This window comes from Pinus tabuliformis, chromosome 2_2, assembly GCF_031772625.1.
Source record: "Pinus tabuliformis cultivar Carrire ecotype Pingquan chromosome 2_2, CPIR1, whole genome shotgun sequence".
In the NCBI taxonomy this organism is placed as follows: Eukaryota; Viridiplantae; Streptophyta; class Pinopsida; order Pinales; family Pinaceae; genus Pinus; species Pinus tabuliformis.
In genome coordinates, this window is record NC_142300.1 from 50,957,289 (window position 1) to 50,982,722 (window position 25,434).

Below are 25,434 nucleotides of genomic sequence, written 5' to 3' on the forward strand. Positions count from 1 at the left end.
GACCATTTTGGTTTTCTGGGCCTCTGAGAACTTATGAAATGTAATACTGATAGTTCTTGAAATAAGAATATCATCAATTTTCTCCTTGGAAAAGAAGGATACTTCACTGCCTACTTATGACAAGTGTATTTATTTCGTACTCTTAGACTCATGTCCTGGAGGGGGTGTAATGTATTTGTCAAATTTTATAATGTATTGATGTTAGTTGTTTGAAGAAATAGTGAACCTATTTACAGAATTGGAAACTAGTATTGCATTCTTGATTGTTATGTATATTTTTGTTTAATTTGGAGCAAACATTTTTCGAATTCCACTAGGGGCCAAGGGGGAACAATTATGTTTGGTGAACTTGAAAACTAGTTCTCTTTGTTCAAGTTATTGCAAAAATCAGAGCTGATTTGTGTGCATGTAAACTTTTTCCATGCGTCATGATGACGAATGCAATTGCTAGGAAATCTTAAATTAGTGGTATAGGTTTAAATTCTTTACTTGATACAACATTGAGTATTGAGAATTGGTATTGGATTCATATTCTCTATCTTGCCATATTTCAATGATTGACACCATGTTATATGATCACACAAGTCCTATTTTGGTTAAATGCAGAGAGATGGGTCCATTCCCAGCTGGTATTATTCTCCATTCATATGCAGGATCTGCAGAGATGGTTCAAACCCTGGCCAAGTTTGGAGCATATTTTTCATTTTCTGGGTTTCTAACATCTGTGAAATCACAGAAGGCAAAGAGAATTCTTGAGGCGGTCAGTACATTCAGTCCTCAACTGACACTCTTATTGAATGTTAAGAACGATTAATTCTATGGAATATAATACATCAACTAGAAAATCTTTTCCTCAGGTACCCACAGACAGGATTTTGCTAGAGACTGATGCACCGGACGCACTTCCACGTGTCAACCCAGGGTCCCTTGTCTGGGTTCCAGGGGATCCTGCTGTTCCAGAAGAGTTGCAAACACAATTAGAGGGCCAATTGACATTGGATAGGGTATCAGCTGAACCTTCAAGTTCCATTCATGAGGGTATAACGAAAAAAGGCGATGATTTTTCATTTCCAAAGAAGGCTCTAAACCATCCAGCTAATTTATATAGTGTGAGTGAATCTATTGTTCTTTCGAGTTTGCATTTTACAACTTTTCTGGAAATTTTCTGCTTGACAACTGGATACAAAATACTTTATTGGAATGTTTTCGACGGATTGCTTAATTTGTCCTTAAAGGTCTCTTCATCTTCTTTCTCTTTGCACCTTTTTAAGAGTAGGGACATGATGACATAATTAATAGTATATATGAGAGCAACTGCAGCCCATCTTAGGACTGCATGCAGAATAACATAACTCCAATCTGGAATTACACCTTTTGGGAAATAATTTGGAAATTTTGACTCTATTTCTGGGATGTATTTGGCTTGATTTGTTCCCCAGGGAGTCCAATTTTTTTCCTTAATTTTTGGTATCTAGAAACAATATGCAGAATCATCATCTCATCTTGGCATTCGATTTTATTTGAGCCCAGTTGATTTTGATTCTATTTGATCTTGAATTGTAGTTTTTGATTGCTAAGTTGCCAGAACTGAGAAATGCCCATGGGACAAGAAACATGAGGTATTTGAATTTTGGGATTGCTACAAAAATATGTAGCACCCTATGTGTTGTATAGTCATGTTATACTTCATTTCAGACAGAGTACCTATAGCAATTTTTCTTTCTGGGCAACACAATTGTAATTCCAGAGAATTCAAGTCAAAGCCTTGTAGGCCATGTGATGTTATATATTATGGTATTCTAGGCCTATTGTGGTTGGCCATGCCTAGTCCTTTCTTGTGTTGATTTGGGGTAGCATCGGATGTGCTTTAGCCATGAAAATTGGTGGAGAGGCTAAAGCACATGAGATCTCCAAGACCCAGAAATGGTTTGGGTAGATTTTAACCGGTTTTTGACATATTAAAATAATTAATATTTTTAATGGAGTTCCTAAGTCTAAACTTAGGAAAAATAAAATATTAATGGGTATTAATATAAAACTAGGTTAGAAGGTTCCAAAAGTCATGGATCAAACCAAATCTAATCTTAGCCATTGATTAGAGATTTAATCTTGGCCGTTGAAGGACCAACGAGAAAAGTATAAGAGGAGGCTTGAGGGTCAGTTGGAGAATACACCAGAGTGATCAGTCATTCATTTTGCTAGAGTGGGGTTGCTAAGCAAAGTTGAATCAATGATCAACAACGAGAGACAATGAGTTTGAGGCAGAGAGGCAGGGACAATACTGGGAGACCAGCACAGAAGCGGAGATAGCAGGAGCAATAGCCAGTCCAGGCTACGCAGAGCCCAGCAGAGGCAGCACAAAGCCCAGAGAGACTGCGTCATCCACGCAGAGGGCAGAGGGAGTGACGCAGAGGCTCCCAGAGGCTGCGCAGTGGCTTAGAGGGCTGACGCAGAGAGTACTGGGGTTGACGCAGTGGCCAGAAGGGCCAGTGCTGAGCTTCAGTTGTGTCGAAGAGGGTTTCGTGGGACATGTTTTCTGAATACCTGTTTCCGGATATGGAGGTATTGCTGCCATATATTTTTTTCTGTTGGGTGAGCCAGTTTAGGCACCCAGTTGTACTCAAATAAACTGCATAATAATATAACCCTCTGAATAGTTGCATCGGTTTCCCCGCATTGGGTTTTTCCGGGGACATTGGTCCAAAATAACGGTGTCACTTGTGTGCTTGTTTTCTTTCAGTTGATGATCTATAGATATTGACACTGTACTTGTGTTTATTTTCAGTATTTATGTGGTAAATAACTTGTTAAGTAATTAAAACAAGTAGGCGAAATAAACCAAATAGTACAAGAAGAATTTCTAATGGGATAGACTTAGAAATTCCAACATGGTATCCGAGCATGGTTGCAGATCACAGAAGAACTAAAGGCATCAACCGAGCAGAGCATTTGCAGTAGATTCAGTTGTCCCGAGTGACAAAGCTAATCCTTGTAGAAGGCGACAGAGGAAGGAGTGACGCAGAGGGACTGCGTCATCATTCTAGGCCAGAGAAAGACAACATAGAGGCTAAGGGAGGCAAAATTAGGCTCACGTAGAGGCCAGGAGGGTTGACGCAGTTGGCTAGGGGAGTTGATTTGCCGGTGCCGGGATTGCGCAGAGTCAAGTGGCTCAATCCTTTAGTTGCTGGGGTATAGGAGGCTGTGGGTAATTTGTGGAGCGAAGCTAGTGGGGTACTGTGGTCAGAACAGTACCTAACAGGGCAAGACCAAGGTGGAGGGAGTTGCTACCGAGGCAGATTTCTAGCCAAGGAATCCAGATCAGTGCTGCAGTTGCACAAACGATCGGAGTGGGGCAACTTGACGTTGGCAGAGGGATTTCCAAAAGGGAAGTAGAGAGACTTAGGAGGAGTCGAATCGAGAACTTCCAGACGGGAAGTTGAGAGACTCAACAAGAGTCAAACAGAGGACTTCCAAGAGGGAAGTAGAGAGACTCGGAGGAGTCGAAAGAAGAGCAGCGAGATGGCCGTGAATGGGCTGAGAGATCAGGATAGGTTGGACGGAGCGTCCAACTTTGTGGTCTGGAAGGCTAGGATCTTGTCCATTCTAGACAGACATCGCCTCAAGGACTTCGTCACGAGAGTGATAGCTTTCCTAGTTGACCCGGTAGCTAATGAAAGGTACAAGGAGGCAATGGTGAAGGTTAAGTGCATCATCCTTGATGGGGTCAAGGATCATGTGGTACCACATATTTCCAAGAAGGAAACAACAAAGGAGATGTGGGATGCCTTGACATTGTACCAGCATACCTCCGTGTAGAGGAAGATGCTCCTGGAGAATCAGCTAAGGGCATACTAGATGCAGAAGGGAGAGCAGATAGATGTCTTCTGCGATCGCTTGAAGGAGATCCGTGACCAGCTAACTTCCATAGGGGCCATGCCAGATGAGGAATTGATGGTGAGGACCGCACCGAACGCAGTTTCTGAGGATTGGGAGGTATTTGTCTAGAGCATATTGGGCAAGACGAGTCTTCCAGATTGGGAAGAACTGTGGGCGGCTCTTCATCAAGAAGGGATCAGACGGCTGACCAAGGTGGGGGAGTAGTGGCAAAGGGGTCAGAATCAAGGAGGAGGAAGAAGAGGATGCGACTCTAGCATCTGCGGGAAAGCAGGAGAAGAGGAAGAAGAAGGACCTCTCCACGGTCAAGTGCTTCCATTTTGGGGAACTGGGTCGTTTTGCGAACCAGTGTCCTAGGAAGAAGAGCAAGGGAGAGGCTTCGGACTCGAAGGCAGCGCTTGTAAAGGCGGAGAAAGAAGTCGTGGATGAGGACGATTGTGCCATGAGTACTCATGTGCCACTTGAGCAGAAGTGGGGAGGTTGTTGAAGTTTCTAAGTTTACTTAGTTTAAAAACCCTTCATGCACTTTTTCTGATTTATTCCTACCTACTTGTTATTTTTCTTTAACAAGTTATTTTCAAAGTAAATACTGAAAATAAACACCAGTGCATGCTCAACATATTACAGATCAACAATTAAAAGAAACAAGAACAAACACACCACATGACACCATTATTTTTGGATCAATGTCCCCGGAAAAACCCAATGCGGGAAAACTGGTGCAACTATTTGAGGGTTTTCTTATTAAGCAATATCAGAGTACAATCTACGTGCCGAAACTGACCTACCCAACAGAGAATTTCCTTATTAGCTATACCTCACAGTTTGAGAAAAATCTCCTCGCCAAAACCCCAGAAAAACCTTCCGGCATCTCCTCAACACAAAACTGCTTTGCAACCCCAGCGTCTGCCCAATCTAAACTGCGTCAGCCTCTCTCTTTCCCACGCTGGCCTTGCGTCAGCCCTAGGAGGCCCTGCGTCAGCTCTGGAAGCCTTTGCGTCAGCTACGTTGGCCCCTTTGGTGCTCTGCGCAGCACTTGGCTGCCTTTGCGTGGCCTTGCGTGAGCGCTTGCTGGCTCTGCATCACCCTCCTTGGCTGTTGCGTTGCTCTCCCGACACAATCTCCGCCTTCTCTATTTCTTTGTACTCAATGCCCCTCAGTTGCTCTGCTGATCACTGATTCTATCTCTCTTAGCAAACCCCGCTCTAGAGAATAGAATGACTGATCATTTGGTGTACTCTCCAAGTGACCCCCAATTCTCCTCTTATACTTTTCTTGTTGACATCTCAACGACTGAGATTAAGTCCCTAATCAACAACTAAGATTAGATTTGGCTTGATCCATATCTTTTGGACCATTGTAACACAGATTCATATTAATACACATTAATATTTTATTTTCCCTAAGTTTAGACTTAGGGACTCCATTAAAAATATTAATTATTTTAATATCTCCTGATCTGTTTAGAATCTGCCCAAACCCTTTTTGGGTATTGGAGATCTCATGTGCCCAACCTCTCCACCAAATTTCGTGGCTAGAGCACGTTCGATGCTACCCCAAATCAACAGAGGCATCGAGTTGTACTCAGGAAGACTACAGGCGATGAGGGGCAAGATCCTTGAGGTACCCAAACTCTTGGATTATACCTTGCTACGGGAGCCCCGAAGAGGAGTAGCAAGACTGGTGGATGTCGGTAGAGACAGATGTGGATGGAGCAGCAGAGAGTGCTACAGTGCAGGAGTCTCGGGACAACGCGAGGCTAGCAAGCTGCAACAATGCGAGAGACACGAGAGTGTTGCGCCAGTGCAGGATGGCACAAAAAGGCGTGCAACGGTGTGAAATGCAAGGAGTTGTTGTAGCAATGCAGAGGTCAGTAGAGGAAGCACTAGTTAGCGACAGAGGGAGCTTCAGCATCGGGAGTGTTTCTAGCCTGACATGGATGTCAGAAGTTGGGTGGATCAGTTACTTATTTTTCAGTAATTGAGTTGTAGTGCAGTAGCGGTTATTAGTAGCACGATGCAACATGATGAGAGGGGGGGTTGCAGTGCAGAAGCAGTGTTGGAGTATGGACCAACAACAACACGGATGCAGAGGGACTTGCCGTATAGATGTAGCAGTGGCAGTAGGAGGGCCATGGGCAATAGTACAGGATGCAACAATGCAAAGGATGTTGGGCGGGGAGGCCTAGCATCAACATAGGGATTGGTGCCGGATAATCAGGGTGATGCTCAGTGTGGAGTATTACTAGAGCATAGTCCTCGCTAAGAGGGAGTGTTGATTTGGGGTAGCATCAGATGTGCTCTAGCCATGAAAATTGGTGGAGAGGCTAAAGCACATGAAATCTCCAAGACCCAGAAATGGTTTGGGCAGATTCTAACTGGTTTGGGAGATTTTAAAATAATTAATATTTTTAATGGAGTTCTTAAGTCTAAACTTAGGAAAAATAAAATATTAATGGGTATTAATATATAACTGGGTTAGAAGGTTCCAAAAGTCATGGATCAAGCCAAATCTAATCTTAGCTGTTGATTAGAGATTTAATCTCGGCCGTTGAAGGGCCAACGAGAAAAGTATAAGAGAAAGCTTGAGGGTCAGTTGGAGAATACACCAAAGTGATCAATCATTCATTTTGCTAGAGCGGGGTTGCTAAGCAAAGTTGAATCAGTGATCAACAACGAGGGGCAGTGAGTACGAGGCAGAGAGGCAGGGACAATACTGGGAGACCAGCACAAAAGCGGAGAGAGCCAGAGCAACGGTCAGTCCAGGCTATGCAAAGCCCAATAGAGGCTGCTTAGAGCCCAGAGAGACTGCGTCATCCACGTAGAGGGCAGAGGGAGTGACGCAGAGGCTCCCAGAGGCCGTGTAGTTTGTTAGAGGGCTGACGCAGAGAGTCCTGGGGCTGATGCAGGTTAGCAGGAGGCTGACGCAGTGGCCAGAAGGGCTAGCGCTGAGATTTAGTTGTGCTGGAGAGGGTTTCGTGGGACAGGTTTTTTGAATACCTGTCTCCGGATATAGAGGTATTGCTGCCGTATATTTTTCTCTGTCGGGTGAGTCGGTTTAGGCACCCAATTGTACTTAGATAAACTGCATAATAATATAACCCTCTGAATAGCTGCATCGATTTTCCTGCATTGGGTTTTCCAGGGGACATTGGTCCAAACTAACGGTGTCACTTGTGTGCTTGTTTTCTTTCAATTGATGATCTGTAGATGTTGATACTGTACTTGTGTTTATTATTATTTACATGGTAAATAACTTGTTAAGTAATTAAAGAAGTAGGCGAAATAAACTAGATAGTACATGAAGAATTTCTAACGGGATAGACTTAGAAATTCCAACATCTCGTTTTGGATAGGATTGGAAGGCTTAAGATGGACCTACTTGGACACATGGTTTAGAGGAGCTATTGGTTTTGTATAGGTGATCACACCATGTAGAGCATGCCCAACACATTTCTTGAGCACACCTTTCTTTTATCCACATGGTCATGTGTCATAGAGTTTGTATGCATTCTTTGGCCTTGGTATACTATTCATTATACAATTGTCAACATGTTAGTCTAATAGTTCATAGTGTTTCATCTTTCTTGAGGGAGTTCACTGATCCCAATGTACAGAGTCCCAGGGTCAAAGAGTCAACAAAGGCTCAAAATGCTTAAAATAATGTGTAATGGACATGCCTTGCAATGTTGCACGAAGCGGGAGCGAAGGGGAAGCATTTTTTGGAAGCGGGGACGCGGAAGCGTCATTTTCCAAAAATCTAGGAAGTGAAACGTCCGGGGAAGCATCTGCTATATATATATATATATATATTTATATTTTTTTGCATTTATACTCAAAACAAACATCCAAATAGCAAATTAATTGTAGAAGACATGAATACATGCATCTTTTTGCATAAATCAAGATAGATATGGCATCCATGATTCCATTGTAGTTACTAGTATGTACAACAATCATCTATATTCTAGCTATTACAAACATACATCAAATTTTTAAGCATATTATAAAACATAAAACATAGAGCATATTATGATTTATCTAGCAAGTGAGCAACTGTCAACATTTGTCATGTCCAAAATTCAAATAATAATGTTTACAAAATGTGTCACTTGGTCACCGCCAAGACAAAAAAGGTTCAAAATTCAAATTCACAAGCCTACAAGTCAAATGCGTAATCTATGACAAAAAGTAGTAGACTGTGAATATATGTACTAATCTCTCCTCCTTCCAGCACGAACAGAATGTGTCGGCGGGCGGGGGCCTCCACATGGTGGCAATGAAGAAGATGGTGCCAGTGGAAGTTGTGGAAGTGGCACTGAAACTGATGAAGAAGAACCCCCTGCTATTGGTGTTGAACCATGGAACCTAGGAACCAAGGGACCAGATGGGGGTGGGGGTGGCATATCAACACGATCATCATCATCCTGGAATCGCTCAAAAAATTCATGCAAAAAAAAACTCTAGTTAACAAAAAAATTAAAAACATGAATTAAAGAAATGCTTTATAAGGAAAAATTGGAAAATTCATACCACAATGGACATACCTGGATAAGAGCATCCTCTAATTGCTCTAATTGCAACACTCCATCCTCCAAATTGGGCTCCTCTGGATTCTTGTCCCAAATCAACAACTCTTTATTAGACTTTGCATCATCACAGTAATGGGACAACAATCGTAAGTTGTAATGAACATAAACCAAGCTCTCTGCCCGGTCTAAACTCAACCTGTTCCTTTTAACACTATGGATGAAAGAATAAGAGCTCCAACACCTCTCTGCAGAAGAAGTGTTTACCACCTGTGATAGCACCCGCAATGCCAAAGCCTGTAGAAGTGGAGTACCCCCTCCATGCATGTTCCACCACTCAAGAGAAGAAAAAGTCTCTCGATCTTTAATTTCATGCATGCTCCCAAATGGACCAGTGTTAAGCGTATAGTTGCTCACTTGTCTCCGTACTAATGCAGCCTCCTCCTCATCAGGGATTAATTTACTCAATGCAGCCATATATTTTCTGTGAACCTCTTGATCTTGGTGTGGTTTTCTCCTGCTTCCCCCCCAGTTGCTGGTGTTGAAAGCCATGATGGATGATAGTATTTAGGTGTCAAAACATATGCTAATGCATGCAATGGAACATTTAGCATTTCCCATCGGTTTTTCACCTCTACACGAATATAATTGTACAAGGTGGTATCTCTAGGCTCAACAATGTCTTTAATCTGCCCCAACATGCTATCCATTTGCTCATACACCTCCCCAATCACTGGTCGATCTGAATTTGCAAACTTGATCATGTAATAAATTGGTTTGGTGAATTGCAAAACATATTTAACCTGTGACCAAAAGTAACTGTCAAGAACAGTGTCCTTGACTGCATTAGCACCATCTATGTCAGTGTTAATTTCATCCCATGTTTCAGCACACACCAGATTAGTTAAAGCTTGTCTCACCTTCACTAGCCGCCTAAAGGTGAGGTAATAACTAGCAATCTTGTCTTTGCAATTTTAAGTAACTGCAACTTGGAGTAAGTGCCATAGAAGTAGTTTACCGTTGTATGCCCTGTGATGAATTTAATGAGCTGCTTCCCTCTCCTGTAAAGCTCAGTAATCCACCCACATTCTTTGTGCTTCACAATATCATGCATCAAAAGGTTCAATGTGTGAACCAGGCACCCAGACCAAAAGATGTGTGGATGAGTACGCTCAATAATGTTTCCTGCTGCCTTACAATTTGCTGCATTATCTGTGATCACTTGAACCACATTATTCGGATCAACATCTTTGATTGATTTCAATAGGAGATCTGCAATGTTTTGTGCAGATGCAGTGATGGAGGAGGAGTCATGACATGTAATAAATACTGCACCACTAGAAGAAACACCAAGAACATTTATCAAATGTTGGTTTCTAATATTTGTCCACCCATCTGATACAATGGATGCCCCAGAATCTACCCACTCATTTGTAAAACGTGTCAAAGCTCTTTGAACCTTAGCTTTTCTCTTTCTAATAACACTGTTCTAGCTTTCTCATAGTTGGGGGCCTTGTATCCTTTTGGGGCTTCATTGATGGCCTTTACCATTTCATGCCAATAGGGAGAGCGAAGCACATTGAATGGTACACCGCAAGCACAAAGAAAACAGATTATCTTTCCATCCACATCATCCCTCCCAGCAACATTAAGGAAATCCCCTATTGTTCTTCTACCTCTAGAGCTTGCAGAAGTACCATGAGGAGATGAGCAGCTACGAAATTTAGAGGTTGCACTTGATTCAGAATGAGTTCTTTGTTTCTTGTTTTTTTGTTGTGTAGCCATCTCTATTTGGATGTATTTTCTTCTTTCTTTAGTTGAAATGTTTGGGCAAATTTGTACCCCCACGGGACCCTTTTTTTCATCACTGTCCAGCACCCCACAAAGATGCCTCCTCAAACGGTTATATGAACCACAATATGGTTTTCCTTCATGACAACCATGAGGGCATACAAATTTGTAAGATCCACCACCCTTTCCCCCATCAAGTTTGGTCACATAGTTCCACAAGGGTGTTGATGTAGCTTTCCCATCTTGTGTTTCAGTGTCCTCTTCAGGTTCATCCCCTTCCTCTTCAAACCCTTCCTCCTCATCATACATTGGGTCACTCATATTGGGACCACTGTCTTCTTGTGTTTCTTCCCTTCTATTCCTATTCCCCTTTGCCATCATTAAAACCAAGAGTGGAATGATACATAGAAGCCAAAAGAACACCATCTTGGAATATGGATATAGCAGTGGACAACGTGTAAGTAAAGGAGCAAGTAGAAACAATGGGAAAGAGTAGGAGAGGGAGGAGAAAAATACAAAAAAATTGTCAAAAAAATAAGGGAGTTTGGGGTTTGAACTTACCTCTTTAGCTCTTGTAGATGAAGTCTTCCAAGCTCTTGCTCCAAGCTCCTCCTCCTTCACTCCTCCAAGCTCTCCTCTCTTCTCCTCTCCTTTCCTCTCTTCTCTTCTCCTCTCCTCTCTTCTCTTCTCCAACTCTCTCCTCTCTTCTCTTCTCCAACTCTCATAAACTCAAAGTGAGAAAATGAGGAATGGATGGGGGCTTTATTCTTTTCATTCCTCACCTTAATCTCACTCTAACCTCACCCTAACCCACCCCCTTTATGTTAAGTTAACATAAATTAAAAAAAAATTAAAAAAAATTGTTTTTTTGCCTTGCGCGCGGCCTCCTTTCGGAAGCGTACGCTTCCTCCTCCGAAGCGCCACGCTTCTGAGGCCCGAAGTGCGCTTCGGAGGCTTGGAAGCGGTGCTTCCGTACTGCGCTTCCAAATTTCCAGGAAGCGGCTAAAAAAAGGAAGTGCGCTTCGGGCCACGCTTCCTAGGCGCTTTTGTACGAGACGCGCTTCGGGGCTTGGAACCGCCCCGGGGGGGGGGGGCGCTTCGTGCAACATTGATGCCTTGTATAAATTTTGTCAAAAAGTGAATGTATCTAATATATTTTCCGAGTTAGGTGGTAATACCCTCTTTTGTGGCACATGTGGGTTAAATTGGAAAAATTGAGGTCCATACTTGACATAAAGGGACATAATTTAATGTCAAAAATTACGTAGAAATCATTTTGAACAAAACCCATGTGCTTGATTCATCAAATTATGCAAGGAGTTGCAGATCTAACAAATGGATCATCTAAAAAAGGGTTTTCCCCACATGTGAGAGACCTATCTAGCTGTTGGGAGGGAAAAATCCAACCATTGGGGCTAAGTAAACATTGAAAAAGGTCAATCACTCAAAGAAAGTCAAGTTTGCAAGAGAAAAAGGTGAAGGCCATTGCAAGTCAAGTCTTATGAACCAAGTTGACCTCCATTTAATAGTTTTTGGTCTTCTCCAAGTGGCTGTTGAGGGTGTAAAGGTAAAGCAAATGAATGTTGGACTTAAAGTGGACTCTAAAAAGCCATTGGGGATGGAGTGAGCCCTGAAGTAAAGCAAATTGAGCCTCCTTCAAGCAAATAAACTCAAAACAAATCAAATTGACACAATTGTGCGAGCTATTATGTTCATTGAGTCAAGTCGAACACCTCACGTGGGCTTTCTTTCATGTAAAAAAATATTTCATTGTAATGACTTAGTATTTAGGTTGTGGATGACAAGTCAAATCATTATTTTTGTGAGAGGGTTTCAAATTAGTCGTTAAAAGAAAATTTACATTAGTCAAGTCCCTCCCATTTTGTTGCTGTGGAACTGTAAGATCATTGTGCCATAGTAAGAACTTTTTTTGGCATAAACAATTGTCTTGTGGATTGATTCTTCTATTGTTCTTCTTATAAGCGTTTGTAGATATTGTGCTCCATAAGATTTTTTAGGTATTCTAAATCGCATAAAGCTCTTGGGTCGATCCATTGAGGAGCTACATGGTCACTTGGAAGAGCAAGCAAGGGTGCTAGTCCTAACTTTCGCTTTGTTGGATTGGGGTTATCAAAATCTAATTGCTAGACTAACCCTTCTTGGAGGTTTCTTCATCAAAGACAATATCTCTCTCAATGCCATAGTTGATCCATTGGCCATAGGTATTTGAAGAGGAGATTACCCCTAGTTGGATTTGGGCACGAGTACATTTTCTTAGACTAGGGTGAGGATGGCTAGTTGTTTTACTCGAAACTCATCTCATAGTCCAAAATCTCAAGGCTGATCTAGAAGGGGTTGTGATCACAATTTAACACTAAGAAATATAAAAATCCAATTTAAAAAAAAAAATTTGCTTTATAAAATATAAAAATACAAAAATATTTCACTAGCTTCAGATTTAATTTTCATTTTGAGCATAAATGTTATTTGTTTGGCCCAAGGAATGTACAATTCTCTTGTGTTGTGTAGGAAAATTGATCTAAAGTGAATTTCAAAAAAATGTCCAAGTGTTTTCAAATCTGCTACATAATTTACAATAGCAAATATCAAGTGGTAAAAAAACCCTAATACAAGGGTTTGATACTAAAGGTATATACTTGTGAACCCTTATCATATTTCTACTGATGGGTAACTCATTCTTCATGATTGGAAGTGATAGAAATATTTCTAGATTGAATTATTTTCCAATTTAGTGCCTTATTTTTAATGTTGTGTTGGTTTTATTGATATTCATTCATTTCCCTAACATTTCCACCCTTAGATCGAACTCTTAAGAGGATTTATATGCTTGTGGGTGGCCTTGCTACCCTTCATTTTAGCGAGAGTACATAGACATATTTCATTTTGCCCATACCATTGTAAGTCCAAAAAATTACATGTCAAACTCCTTGTAGGCCGTCCATTGATTTATGTATTATGGTATCCCAGGCGATTGCTAGCTGGCCATGCCAAGTTTGCTTAGATCTCATTCAAAGGTTCTTTCATCCTCAATAGGATTGGAGAGCTTATGATGGATTTACTTGGATGCATGGCTTTGAGGAGCCATCTATGTTTATGTAGGGTTGATCATTGTTGTTGGGGCTAGTCTACCCATATTGAGTACATCTATGTCTATTTTCATTGCCATGTGTCATACGGTTTGTACATATCTTTTTGACCATGGTATATTATCATTTTCACGTTTCTCAACATGGTAGTCTCACGGAGTCAATTTTTCACATTTGCTGAGGTAGTTCATGTTTTCCCAGAAGTTAGAAGGTCAACTTGGTCCTAATATTTTCAATTTGATGAGAGGATGATATGTCATGTTGAATTTTTTGAAATAATGACGACATTGTCAAGTTATAGCTGGTCAACAGGTACTATAGGTTTCCAGGTGGTAGGACTAGGGCAACATTAGACCAGTGTTGCAGGGACCGTCCCCACCCCCCCAAAAGGATCTGGAGGCAGAAACATGTCCCGTACGAATCTGCCACCGATCTTTTGGCGGAACCGCAGATCCGAAAATCAGATCCGCAGTGCCACCTTTTTTTGGCAATTCCTGGAAAAATGGATCCGTGGGGTCCTGATCTGCAGTTCCTGTTGCTCGATCCACAGATCCAGAAAGGATCGGGTGTGGATATGTGGAGGTTCAGGCGTGTATCCACCGTGGATTGCAAGCGGATCCGAGAGAAGGTGGACGGTTCACACGGTTCCTTAGGGCTTTTCTTGTTTTTTTTGGAAATTTCGAACTGTTGTGAGGGACTACACTTTCCGAATACTCCCATGGTGCCCCTTGATGCTCCCTAGACGCTTCCTAGATGCTCCTTAATGGTAATGTTAAATCCAACCTCATCAGACTTCATATGCAGAAAATAGAATTTCATATCCCATTCAAAATTCAACAGACTTAACAATTTTCAGGATCAATGGGATTGTGGTGTTTCATTGGATTATATCATGTATGAGGGCATGTGATTGGCATTTAATCAAGAGCACCAAGCCCTATATGTACCCCAATGTTGGTGTTGTTGATTTTTGAACTCCTTTGTCATGGTCTTAGCAATTATGTACTATTCACTTAAGTAAAAATCATTGATTAGGCATGTTAAGCTTTGTCTACCATATTATAAGGCTTGGATTAAGCTGTTTGATCAAAATTAGGCAATGTTGACTAATATCCCTATATAATTGAAGTATAGGCAAAGGTTAGACAAGAGAAGAGGAATCTAGATTCTAGATGGTTGATGTTGGAATAACTAATCATTGATGTACAATGGATGCCATATCTATCTTCATTTATGTACAAATATGCATATTTTCATGTCTTCTACAACTAATTTGGTATTTTGGATGTTTTCTTTAATATATATATATATATATATATATATCTATGTGACGCTTTCGAGATGCTTCGCTTCCTAGATTTTTGGAAATGATGTTTCTGCGTCCCCGCTTCCAAAAAATGTCCCCACTTCGTGCAACGTTGCATTGGATATTTTTTGATGTGGATTGAATCAAAAGTGGTCTATCGAAATAGAGGAACAAAACCCATATCTTAGATTCTTCAAATATCTCAGGGCATTAGAGATCTACCATTTGGGTGTGATGATGTGGCATTGACTGGGGTGACATGGCAATGCATTACACTTTGGGAACCAATGTGGCTCGTCATAGGTTTGATCAAGGCAAATAACAACTAAAACAAGTGTAATGCTTGGCCAATTCATCATAGTATTAAAGATGAGGAAAAGGGTGGTGAATTCGACTTTACTATCCATTAAAAGTCAAGTCAACTAGCCATTGGATAAGATAGCCGTTGGAAAGTCAAATGTGTATTGTTAGGCATCTTGGACCAATGAGTTTGCATGTGGATATTTTTCTTGTTGTTGCAAGTCAAAGGGAGATCATCTTCAACCAATTCAAATTCCAAGAGGACCAAGTCGAACTTTAAGCTAATTGTTGGGGTTGACCATTAGGCTTCCAAAGGTTACTATTCTTCATTTCTTGGTCTTCTAGGGACATTGTAAGTGAAGTGTTGAAGTTCTTAGGGATTCTGAGTCAAGTTAAACCCTTAAGTGGGTAAACTCAATGTAATAATTTTTTTATCAAAGGTTTGTCTTAGTCTCTAACATGTAGTTGACAAGTAAATTATATTTCTAGAGAGAGGTCAAACTGGTCGTTAACTAGTTGTTAAAGAAAAAGCTATAAAGGTTAGCCTCTCCTCTACATGAGGTTTTTGAACCATGGATCATTTTTTCCATAGTAAAGAAACCATTTTGCAAAAATGCTTTTGCTATTGGGTTGATTATTCTATTCTTTTTCTTCTTAGTTTTCGCCTTTAAATTGTACTTCAAAGAATAATTTGCAAGTATTATTTGGTTACCACAATGTTGCTATAGTGATCCATTGAGGGATAGATGGTCCTATGGAAGGGGAGATCTAGGCCTAAAGCCTTCACCTCGCCCTTAACTAGCATAAAAAATATATTCCATAAAAAACTCTCTAAGGGGTGTCTTAAACAAGAGTGGGATATTGATGCTAGTGCCGATATATTAGTTGGAAAATCTGGAATGAGTAGATCCTCCTAGTGGGATCAAATTTTTTTGCATGTGTTGTAGATTGGCTTGAGTGTGATAGTTGGATCCCGACTCCTCATTCAATCCTAGTCCTCAAGGAAAAGCTGACAAAGAGAGGGTGTAATGATCCTAAACAGGAATGTAAGTGATTTTTAAAGCATGCAAACAATCCAGCAATCAGAAAACGAAATATACATTAAGCACCCATGGAAACACTGGAAATAGAGAACTGCTGAGCCATTTTATTACTTCTTCAAGAGCAAAATACAATAGTGGAATATAATGGTGCACTTGGGTTTGTCTCAATGGACAAGCTTGACAAAACCCAGGTGAGAAAATGTTGAACTGAAGGTTGCTACAACCGCTGCACCAAACTGAACTGCGCTGCCCCAGAAAACTGCCCTGTCTGCTGACTTCGAAGGGCTGGAATCACTGCTTCCCATGCTCAAAAAATTATGATATTTCTGCTCCTTGCTCCTTAGCCTAAACCCAGAAAAACCCACGAAATAATTGGCCGAATGTTGACCTCAGAATTTTGGCCCAAACTCCCCTTTAATCCTCTAGCTGCTGGCTGAGTTGTGACCCTTGTTTGACCCCTTAGATCTGCCTAGAAAATTCTATAAACTCAGGAGTGTGATCCTTGCCCAAAACCCAGGAAAACCCAAAAAGGGTTTCCCTTGGTTCCAACCTTCAAAAATTGATCTTTCACAGCTTGGCCCTCCAATTTCCAATTTTGTTGCTGTGACTAATCCTGTCAATCTCTGCTCTCCCAACTCCAACAATCATCCTCAAATGTCCCTGCAAGTGTTCTCCTACTTCTCCCGGCCAGCTCCAACTCTACAATTCCTTCCTCGAACTCCCATGTGAGCCTAGTGGTGGCTCTCTGCGCAGGCCCCGGGTAACTGTAAATCGAGCTGCTGGAATCTTGGCTCTGTTGGCTTCAAAGCTCACAAGAAAGGCTGACCCTTTGTTGCTCTCCCAATCCACTAACTCTCCCGGCAAATGCTTGATCACTAATAGCTCCAAACTCCCCCTGCGTATTCTCCAGCTAGCCATAAATACGCACTCCCTGTTGTGGCTGAATTGTAGCGCTGTACACACTCTTGGAACCCCTGAAATACTTGTGGAACTGCCTCTCTAGGGCGAGCACAGATGGTCCCTTTAAGTAGAGGTTGAATCTCTCGCTTGAGAGATTCGTGGCTAGACAACCGGCTGACTCAGCTAAACAACAGAGCGAACAATCAAGTAATTTTGATTGCAAGGTGTAAGAATGAATCCAAATGAGAGCTCTCTCTTCCTTTTATCTTTGTGGGCCTTCCTTGCCTCATGTGGGCCCCTCCATCCAACACTTTGAATACCCTCCAAACCATTCAAATGGCCTAGCTCGAATTCTCACGTGGGTGACCTCGACCTTCCACTAGCAACCATATTAAGTCAAATTTCCTCCTATCCCCCTAAGTCGAAAATGTTGGGTTCTCTCCCTTAGCCAAAATTGTGCAAAAAAGTGTGGAAACACCCTGTTACAAATGTGTTTGAGAAGGGACATGACAATCCTCCCCTCCCAAATGTTGTTTTCCCTCAAGCAACCTCAAAGCTAGGTGCTCCAAAATGTGCTCACCCTCCCAGGTGGCATCCTCATCTAGCAAGCTCCTCCAATGCACCAAAAATCACATGTCCTCAAGCAATGCCTAAGCAAGCATCTTCTCTAACTGTTGCTCCCCACTGTCACTACAAAATGTGCCAAGGTCCCAGATGTGCCACTGGATCGTGCCTGACCTTTACACTGTCCTGATATAAAAGAATCCTTCAATACCAGGATCCTAGGCAATCCTGTCCAACATGAAGCTCCCCTCGCTCCATTCACTATCCTGCCCAATGAACGTACCAGAAGTCCCCTGCTCCATCAGTGACTCGCTAAAACCTAATGGAAGTTTTGTATGATCTCCCCCTGTAGTAGCTGACGCATCCCTAAAGGTTATTGAGCTATGAAGAGCTGTGATGCCCCAATTCCCTGCTTGTCCCAGAGTGGTGCTACCATGCTGATGCTGTGCTACTGTGATTATGTCATGCTCCCCATCGTGCACAGTCAGTATCCTCCTCTCCTTGAACTCGATGTTGGAGTAATGAAAGAGGCGAGGCACATCATGCCTAGGCATCTCCATGGCACCAAGACCTACCCATCCAAATTTAACTCCGAACTTGTGTAACAACAGAGAATGTTTGCCTCCCCATATGATGAAACCCTTTGTGAACCCCCATGTGTCATCCCCTGAGCGAACTATATCACCTTCTGCCACGACTCCTCTCATCACGAGTGGTCTATCGATCAACTGAATCCCTGCATCCCATAGCCAGACCTGTTGCGGCATAGCCCTGCCAATAGATGGAATCCTTCTGGCCCTCTTCTCTAGTCCTTGTAGGTGATCACTGTATAGGCTCCATATATCGCGAGCTAATTTGATGCATGCTAATCTGCCCTGTGCCTGCCACTGTGTAGTACCGATGATCGTTGGGAGCTACATATGCCAAAGAGCTACCCCCTGAATGCAACGAAAAGATGGGTATCCGATAATCGTAATTGACTCAGGGTATGTGGACCCCTCCTGTCCCTGCCAACCATATCCCCTGGGTTTGCCATCCGCCCTCTCGATAAGGTGCCAATACAATGTTTGGAGATTAGACACATACTAGAAAGCTGCCTCAATCGTACACTATATCCTCTGCTCATGCATGGTCCTGACATGCCCTGTGGAAAGAGTGACACATGTCTCCCTCGTGACCTGCTCCCCACACTTAGGCTCACTGATGAACAATATGCCACCCTTGTAAATGATTAGCTCGTCCCCCATCCTATGGTTGTCAACTCGTGCACTGACCCAATGCCACCATTGAGAAGTCTCTCCCCTAGTGCGTTGAGTGTCATCCCAATATCTCGGGTGAGCTCCATGTCCCCAATTGCTCGTGCCCAGAGTGTCAAAGGACAATAGCGAAGTCATCTGTGCCTGTAAGTGATGTATAAGAGGGACAAGCATGTGAGTCCCCATGGATACCATCGAGTATCGCTCATCTGCGTCCCCGTCGATGCGCCCACTATAGTTATTATTGTGCCCTTACATTATTATTGTTACATCGGCTCTGATTATATTATGACTCCTTAGACTCCTATATATAGAAAGGAGGTCTTGTCATTTGCATCATCTAAGAATTGTTCATTTGTGTAATGTAAAGGAGGTTGCCCCCTCGAAGAGGCTTATTTCCAAGGCGTTGATCTATCTTTTCTATATTTTTGTGATCTGGTTTCATAACATTTGGTATCAGAGCTTTGGATTCTAGGGTTTCGCTACTCGAAACAGGTCATTGTGGCATTTTCGCTATAACTTTCTTTTTTGTGATGTTTCAGAAGCTAATAGAAAAACCCATTTGAGATGAAATATCTCTGAACCTTGGGTCTGAATTTTAGATCTTGTCTCGCGCTATTTTAGAGATATGGTCTGAAGAAGTTAGGGTTTTGGCAAACTCCAGAATTTCATCGAAAACAGGTCATCGTGGAATTTTCGCTATCACTCTTTCACTATGAAGTTTCAGAAGCTTAGAAAAAAACCCATTTGAGAAGCGATCGGTTTGAAACTCGGCTCCGAATGTCAGATCCTGTCTAGCTATATTTTCGGAGATATAATCTGAGGAAGTTAGAGTTTTTGTAGACTACTGAATTACATTCCAAACAGGTCACCTTGGGAAAATTGTCATTACTTTTTTTTTTTTATTTTTTTATCTTCTGAGCATCAGATTGAAATTTCGTAAGAAGTTTCAAAAATAGGACTTCCTGTAGTTTTTTGTATATCAATTTCAGGTACTAAGGTTGAAACAGTGACATGTGGAACTTTGCACAAGTTCGCTCTACTAAACCAGTCTGTAATCAGGTCATCGTGGGAGATTTGACATAACACTTCTTTGCAGAATCCAATCTTGATCAGACTTGCGGGATTAGAAAGAGAACACAGAGAGCTACCGCAGGAACAAATTTCAGAACTTGGAGATCTGAAATTACAGAGTTATAGTCGTTTCAAAATCGAGCTCCAAAAATAAGAAAAGGGGGTATGAGGAAGTTTGATGGCAAGGATCCGGTGAATTGGATACTACAGATGGAGCAATATTTTGATCTACATGGTGTACCACTATTACAAAAGGTATGTATTGCATCTTCATATTTAGATCCGGATCAATTTTTATGGTATAAAGGGTTTTGTTCTCATAAACAACTTGTTACGTGGTCAAATTCATGGAGGAAATGATAGCACATTATGAGGATACAAAGAGCAACACTTTCTTTAGAGCAACACCACAACAATTGGAAGAAAAAAGAGCAAAAGGGCTTTGTTACAAAGTGGAAAGCAAAATTATGGCAACAAGGAGTCTAACCCTCACAACTATAAAGATGGAAGTGTTGTTTCTCCTAGCCTTCCACAACCTACAAGGGTTACACCACAACAATTGGAAGAAAAAAGAGAAAAAGGGCTTTGTTACAATTTTGATAACAAATACATTAAAGGTCATAAGTGTGCTGAGAAGAAATTATTTTACATTGATTGTGGAGAGGAGGAAGAAAAGGATTAAGAAAAGTCAAAAGAAGAGTATATACACTAGGAACCAACCCTAGAGAAAGAAGAAATGAATCCGACCATATCTTTTAAAGCATTGGAAAGAATTACTACTCCTCAAACTCTTAAGATAGAAGGACATATCAAAAAGAAAAAGGTTCAATAAGTGAAAGACCACATCAAGAAAGAAGAAATGAATCCGACCATATCTTGTAATGCAATGGCCGGAATTACCACTCCTCAAACTATCAATATAGAAGGACATATCAAGAAGAAAAATGTTCAAGAAATGAAAAATCACAGAGTATAAAGAAATGAATCCGACCATATCTTGTAATGCATTGGAAGAAATTACCACTCCTCAAACTCTCAATATAGAAGGACATCTCAAGGAGAAAAAGATTCAAGCAGTGAAATATCACATCGAGCATCAACAACAAGTTCTCCAACTTTTAAAGGAAAACGCCAATTTGGTGCAGAATTGAATGAAACAACAGGCATGTCAACATCGCAATGAAAGAAGTTTTGATGTAGGCGATTGGGTATTTTTATGGTTACATACATACAAACAAATGTCCCTCAAGAAAGCTATTTATGAGAAGGAAATGTTGGCAATACTACACGCACTTAAGAAATGGCGACCTTACCTAATGGGAAGACACTTCAACGTAAAAACGGATCATGATAGTATTAAATACTTTTTAGAACTAAGATTATCCTCTGAAGAGAAACAAAAATGGGTCACAAAGATGTTGGATTATGACTTTGAAATCATCTACAAAAAAGGGAAGCAAAATGTTGTGGTGGATGCACTCTCAAGAAAGGATGAGGATGTGGAAGCATTGTTGTGTGCCATTTCTATTATCCAACCAGATTGGATAAATGAAGCAAGGTATGAATGGAAAAAGAACGAAGAAGTGTGGCTGCTCATTCAAAAGTTGCAAAAGATCCCAGTTCAAACAATATGGCCAGAACTTGACGAGGAAGGAAAAGTCATATTGGAGCCTGGAGCAGTCAGAGAAACTCGATAGCTATGAATTCGATCAATTTTAGAGTATCTCATCAAGTGGAAGAACTTACCCGCTAAAGATTCGACATGGGAGGACAAGAATTTTATACAGAAGTAGCAAGAACTACTCAAGTGTTGAGGACAACACTTTTTGAAGGAGGGGCATGTTAGGTCACTATACTACTAGTTTAACCCCTTATTGTTATTAGTACAACCCCCTTATTATATTGTTGTGCCCATGTAGTTCCCATATTGTTATTATTGTGCCCCATAAAAGCCCACTATTGTTATTATTGTGCCCTTACATTATTATTGCTATGTCGGCTCTGATTATATTATGACCCCTTAGACTCCTATATATAGAAAGGAGGTCTTGTCATTTGTATCATCTAAGAATTGTTCATTTGTGTAATGTAAAGGAGGTTTCCCCCTCAAAGAGGCTTATTTCCAAGGCAGTGATCTATCTTTTCTATCTTTTTGTGAGCTGGTTTCATAACAGAATGGGCTAGTGAAATGGCAATGGCAACAAGGGCAAGGGAGTCCAAGGGGATTTCCACTATGGAGAAGGATCTAGCACTTAACAGCACCATGCATCTCTCCATGCCAACATGCCATTGATTTTGAACACACACCCTAGATCCACCATTCCTACATTCCTACAATCTGGAGTTGGTGGGCAACGGAGCAGGAGGAGGCACCTTATGGGGATTATTTCTTGGAGTATCAGCCTCATGGGCCTGATTTTGGGAGGGCCATTACTTTCAAGGATTTTTGTCAGTTGAAGGGCAATAATAGGCCCAAGGGACAAAGTGGAGGAGGTTACATGCAGGGGACAAACTTGCAGTGCACTGTGGGGAGGATATTTCTCCCAACCTTCGATGGGTCCTCCAAGAGCTTGGCCAAGGCATGGGTCGAAAAGCTGGATGTTTATTTCCAGCTGAACCAAATGACAGAAGGAGAGGCAATCAAGATTGCCACGTTGCATTTGGAAGGGGAAGCCCACGACTGGTGGTTCCATGGATTGACCACGTTGGGACATGCAGGAGTAACTGCCTATGATGATTTCACCAGAAGGGTGTTGGAGCAGTTTGAGAGGAAGGATCCAGAGTATTACTTCAGGGAGCTGACAAGGCTCAAGCATACCGGGGGTGCAGAAGCCTACATTTCAGAGTTTCTGTGATTGTCTATGATGGTGCTTGATTTGTCAATCTAGGAGGATCTACATGTTTGTGGATGGGCTAGCAGAGCCATTGCGTGGGTTAGTGAGGTCCAACAGGCCCAGTACATTACAGGATGCGGTAGGGAGAGCTCGAGATTTACAAGATGCCCTACCTAGGGCTCGGGCACCATTCCCCCCTTGACAGGGTTTCCAGTAGAGGGGGAAGACACAAGGGCTCCACCACTGAGGGTCAATCAGGGGCATGGGCAGTTGGATGAGGAGACTCGGAGAGACCTCAAGAGGAGGAAACCGTGCTTCACTTGTCAGAAGCCCTGGGCACCACACTATAGGTGTGCAGCGGGCAAGGCCCACTATATCGAGGTATTCTCTCATAGTGATGCAGAGGATGAGACCTATTTTGAGATGAGTGGAGAGGACATCGCAACACCTTAGGAGGGAGGGCCACCACCACCACCACCACCAGGCGTAGTTTCCTTTGCACCTTTTGGAGGGGTCCTTGTATCACTACGTGGGGTACTCAAATTTTTGACTTTGAGGATTAGAGGCACTGTTCAGGGATAGCATGTATTAGTTCTGGTGGACAGTGGGGCTACCCAATATTTCATTGATGCTTAGTTGGTTTAGAGGAGGGGCATCACAACTGAGGAGTTTGAGGGATTCTCAGTTCTTGTGCCTGGGGATAGAACCATGCAGTGCACTCGCTATGTGCCAGCCTTGACTATTACCATGGGGAACTATTCCATGACAGATCAGTTCTTTGTTATAGATGTACCAGACACCACGTGGTGTTGGGAGTCTAGTGGCCCTATGCGCTTGGCAGAGTCACAGCAGACTAGATGAAGCTGGAGATGGAGTTTGTAGGGCCAGATGGCAAGACTCTGTTGCTTCGAGGGATGCACTCATACCCACCACAGACTGTTTCAGTCCACAGGATGGAGGCTAACTTGAGACATGGAGACATTGAGTGGGCTGTGGAGTTGAGGATTCCAGAGGCTGGGGGCAAGCCCGAGTCACCACATCTAGAGATACAGACTATTTTTGACAGGTATCCAGTTGTATTTGGGGACATACCACCGAGTCAACCCCCTGACCGGGTGTTTGAGCACACTATCGAGTTGGAGCCGGGAGTGCAGGCTGTCATCACCACTCCTTATTGATACCCCAAGGCATATCGGGATGAGATAGAGAGGGTCATCCATGAGCTATGGGCACTTGGGCATATCAAGTCCATCTCTAGCCTTTTTGCCTCATCAGTTGTGTTGGTGAAGAAGAAGGATGGGTCCCTACGAATGTGCATCGATTGCCGGGCCCTCGACAAGAAGACATTGAAGAACTGCTAACCCATCCCATGTATAGATGAGTTGATGGATGAGTTGAGGGGAGCTAAGTTCTTCTCGAAGATTTATCTGTGGTCGAGGTACCATCAGATCTGGGCGAGGGACCAAGATGTCTGAAGACATCATTTCGGTGTCATTATGGGCACTTCGAGTTCCTGGTTATGCCCTTCGGGTTGACCAACAGACCAGCTACATTCCAGTCATGCATGAACCACGTGTTTCGTGGGCAGTTGAGGAAGTTTGTACTAGTGTTCTTTGATGACATACTGATTTACAACCAGACTTGGGAGGAGCATTTGCAAAACCTTGAGACAGTACTGCACATTCTGGAGGAGTAACAGTTCTATGCTAAACTGTCCAAGTGCGAGTTTGGGCTGACTGAGATGCTCTACCTAGGGCACATCATTGGGGTGGATGGTGTTAGAGTACATGAGGAGAAGATCAGGGCTATCTGGGATTGGCCAGAGCCCTGAAATGTGACCGAGCTGAGGGGTTTCGTAGGCATTTGCACTTATTACAGGGAGTTCATCAAGGGCTTCTCCCAGTTAGCAACACCCCTCAAGACTTGATGAAGAAAGAGGCCTTCGAGTGGACCACTACAATGCAGGAGGAATTTGATCGCCTCAAGGAGGTCATGAGTAGCTGTCCAGTGTTGGCATTTCCTAACCACACTCAGCCTTTTGTGTTGGAGTGTGATGCATCAAGAGTGGGTGTGGGGGCTGTGTTGATCCAAGGAGGGCACCCCATAACTTTTGAGAGCCGAAAGTTACTACCCCATGAGCTACTGTACTCCATCTACGATAAGGAGATGTTGGCCATCATGCATGCGTTGGCCAAGTTCAGGCAGTATTTGGTGGGGAACAAGTTTAAACTTTAAAGTCAAGACCGATCACAACAACCTCAGGTTCTTTTTGGAGCAGAAACAATTGAAGGAGAGGCAGCAGAAGTGGGTGAGAAAGCTCCAAGCATATGACTTTGACATTAAGTATGTTAAAGGGAAGCACAATGTAGTGGCTGATGCATTGTTTAGGAGGCCAACCACTCTTTCCTTGATGAGCATCACCCCGGTTTGGAGGGCGCAGTGATTAGTGGAGTACTCCAAGGACAGGTTTGTGTGTAAGGTCCTTGATGGGTTGGTGACAGATGACCGATATCGGGTGATGAACAAGGTGATCTACTATTGAGACTGAATCTACTTGGTACCCAACTCCCCACTAAGGGAGAAGATTCTACAAGCTGCTCAAAATTTAATATTAGCAGGGCACCAAGGTTCCACAAAGACATATCGAGCCATCAGGGAACGCTTTGCATGGAAGGGCCTCAAGGATGATGTTATGAGACATATCCAGGAGTGTGACACATGCCAGCGAAACAAGGGAGAGCAGACACACCCCGCAGGCCTATTGCATCCGATTCCCATTCTGGAGGGGAAATGGGAGAGCATGTCGATGGATTTCATTACTGGGCTGACCATAGTAG

The 25,434-nt window shown here is 42.4% G+C and overlaps 1 protein-coding gene across 1 annotated transcript in view; it reads left to right on the forward strand.

Moving 5' to 3' along the window:
- The window catches only part of LOC149191427 (TatD related DNase), a 213,834-nt gene that overhangs the window by 183,031 nt on the left and 5,369 nt on the right, over positions 1-25,434 (forward strand). Inside the window, exons 6-7 of the mRNA XM_089404270.1 lie at positions 607-760; positions 858-1,109. Of these exons, the coding sequence (XP_089260396.1) occupies positions 607-760; positions 858-1,109 (406 nt within the window). The remainder of the gene's footprint in view (positions 1-606; positions 761-857; positions 1,110-25,434) is intronic.